We start from the raw sequence: 2,099 nt of genomic DNA on the forward strand, positions 1-2,099 counted from the left end.
AACCTCCCTCGACCTGCTGGCCACACTCCTCTTAATACACCCCAGGATACCATTGGCCTTCTTGGCAACAAGGGCACATTGCTGGCTCATGGTCAGCTTGTCGTCTACCAGGACTCCCAGGTCCCTCTCAGCAGAGCTGCTTTCCAGGAGGTCAGCCCCCAGCCTGTACTGGTGCATGGGGTTTGACCTCCCCAGGTGCAGCAAATGCTGCACTGCAGCCTGGGCCTTTGTGGGGAAGCATGGTATCACAACACATTCACTTGCAATGCTGTTATGCTTACGGAACAGACCCGAAAAGGAATTTTTAGAACACGCACACATCATCTCACGCAGGAGATCAGTGACCGATATTCAATTTTTATACCCAATTCCAGTCTGCTTCCAAGACTGCAAGAACCTCCTTTCAGGATAAGGTAAGCTATGTTTTATAGTCTATGCTATAGTATTATATTCTTATATTATATAAAGAATTCTATATTATACAGAATATACAGAGAGAATCTATACCTACATAGATTACATAGAATATATATAGTATCTATATATATTATAGATTATATATCTATATTATGTAGAATTCTCTATTATTCTATTCTATACTATATATATAACATTATATTCTAGAATATTCTTATATTCTATTTTATAGTCCATTCCAGACCGCTTCCCATATTCACAGTCCTCCTCCAGAGCAAATCTGAGGAAACTCTCCCCGCATACATTTCCTACTGGCTGAAAGTGTGCACACGGGTGCTTTTAAAAGCTGTAAATCGCACCCAGGATATACTGTGGAAATAGTATTTGTGCAATAACATACAACAGAAAAAAGACAAAAAATAAGATAAATCCTCTGTTCTCTCGAAACAGGGACAGAATAGAATAAGATGGAAAAGCAATGAATTAACAATTAAAAAAAAAATCAATTAAGCAGAGGCAGCAGGAAAGGCTCAGTAACACTGGGTATATTTCCAATGCCAATGAAATAGTCTTACCTTGATAAACTGAATTATTCCATCGGGGACACCAGTCTTGCTCAGTTTTTGTAAATACTCTGTGATGTCGCTCGTTTGTAAGCCAACACTAACAGCAGCATACAGTGAGTACGCAGTCAGCTTGTACTCGTGAATGTGGGTCGGTCTGCACACAGGCTCAGCAATGGCAACCAAAAAGTCCTGTGCATATTTGTAAACTGGAGAGAAAGCTTCCAGAAAAATATGGCCATCAGGAGCCTATAGAAATAAAAAGAAATGTTGAAGGCACAACCATGTTAGCTGAACAGAATCAGGAATCTCCTACGAAGCAGCCATTATGATACAGGGACCATCCACTATTCATGTAGTAATGCATCATAGGGTTTCAAAAAACATGTTTGCTCTAACAAGGAAGTTGCAAAAGAAAGACGAAAGGAGACAGGAGCACAGAACTTGTGTCTTCTGAAAAGGTCCCAACATTGATTTGTCTGTGTCCCTTCTATGGCACTAAGAATAAACCACACCCAGATCTAGTAAGCTTTCCCAGACTGACATGTTGGGGTATTTTTTCTTTTTTAATGCTAAGCAAATTGCCTGAGCAGAGGCAAGCTTCCAGCCCCATTCCCCTGACACGAAACCAAACCCCTCACTCATTTGACACAGAATGAACGGAGGAGGAGAGATGGCACTTGTGTGTCACAGCATTCAGTAACAGATGCCCTGCGGACGCCGGCAGGGCAAACACCTCTTCTCTGTACGCTTGCGCTACTGCCCGTGTCTCGGACGAGCCTTTCAAGGCAGAGAAAACAAACGGTACCAGTTACAGAAGACGAGCCCAGCCTGTCTTAAGGCCGTTTCATTCCAGCGTTACAAACCCCGTTGCTGTGTTGCTGCAACAACACATCCCACTCGTGTCACTGGCCAACGCAGTCGCTTCCACAAGCCATTTTACCTTCCTCCCAGGAACATCTGGCTTAAGGTGCTCCACTGCCCCGTCTGGTTGAGGACACCCCCACAGCAAGGGATGCCTGACAGAGAAGGGGGGGCCTGCGAGGAGACTGCCGAGATGGGAGCAATTCACCCGGGCTTTCCGGGGGCTCCCGGGCAGGGGCTGGTGGTGTTACCTCA

The 2,099-nt window shown here is 44.5% G+C and overlaps 1 protein-coding gene across 1 annotated transcript in view; it reads right to left on the bottom strand.

Moving 5' to 3' along the window:
• The window catches only part of ERCC3 (ERCC excision repair 3, TFIIH core complex helicase subunit), a 27,959-nt gene that overhangs the window by 24,844 nt on the left and 1,016 nt on the right, over positions 1–2,099 (bottom strand). The window contains 1 exon segment of the mRNA XM_009647160.2: positions 993–1,229. Within this exon segment, the coding sequence (XP_009645455.2) occupies positions 993–1,229 (237 nt within the window).

Source organism: Egretta garzetta, unplaced genomic scaffold (genome assembly GCF_000687185.1).
Source record: "Egretta garzetta isolate BGI_Z169 unplaced genomic scaffold, ASM68718v1 scaffold759, whole genome shotgun sequence".
In the NCBI taxonomy this organism is placed as follows: domain Eukaryota; kingdom Metazoa; phylum Chordata; class Aves; order Pelecaniformes; family Ardeidae; genus Egretta; species Egretta garzetta.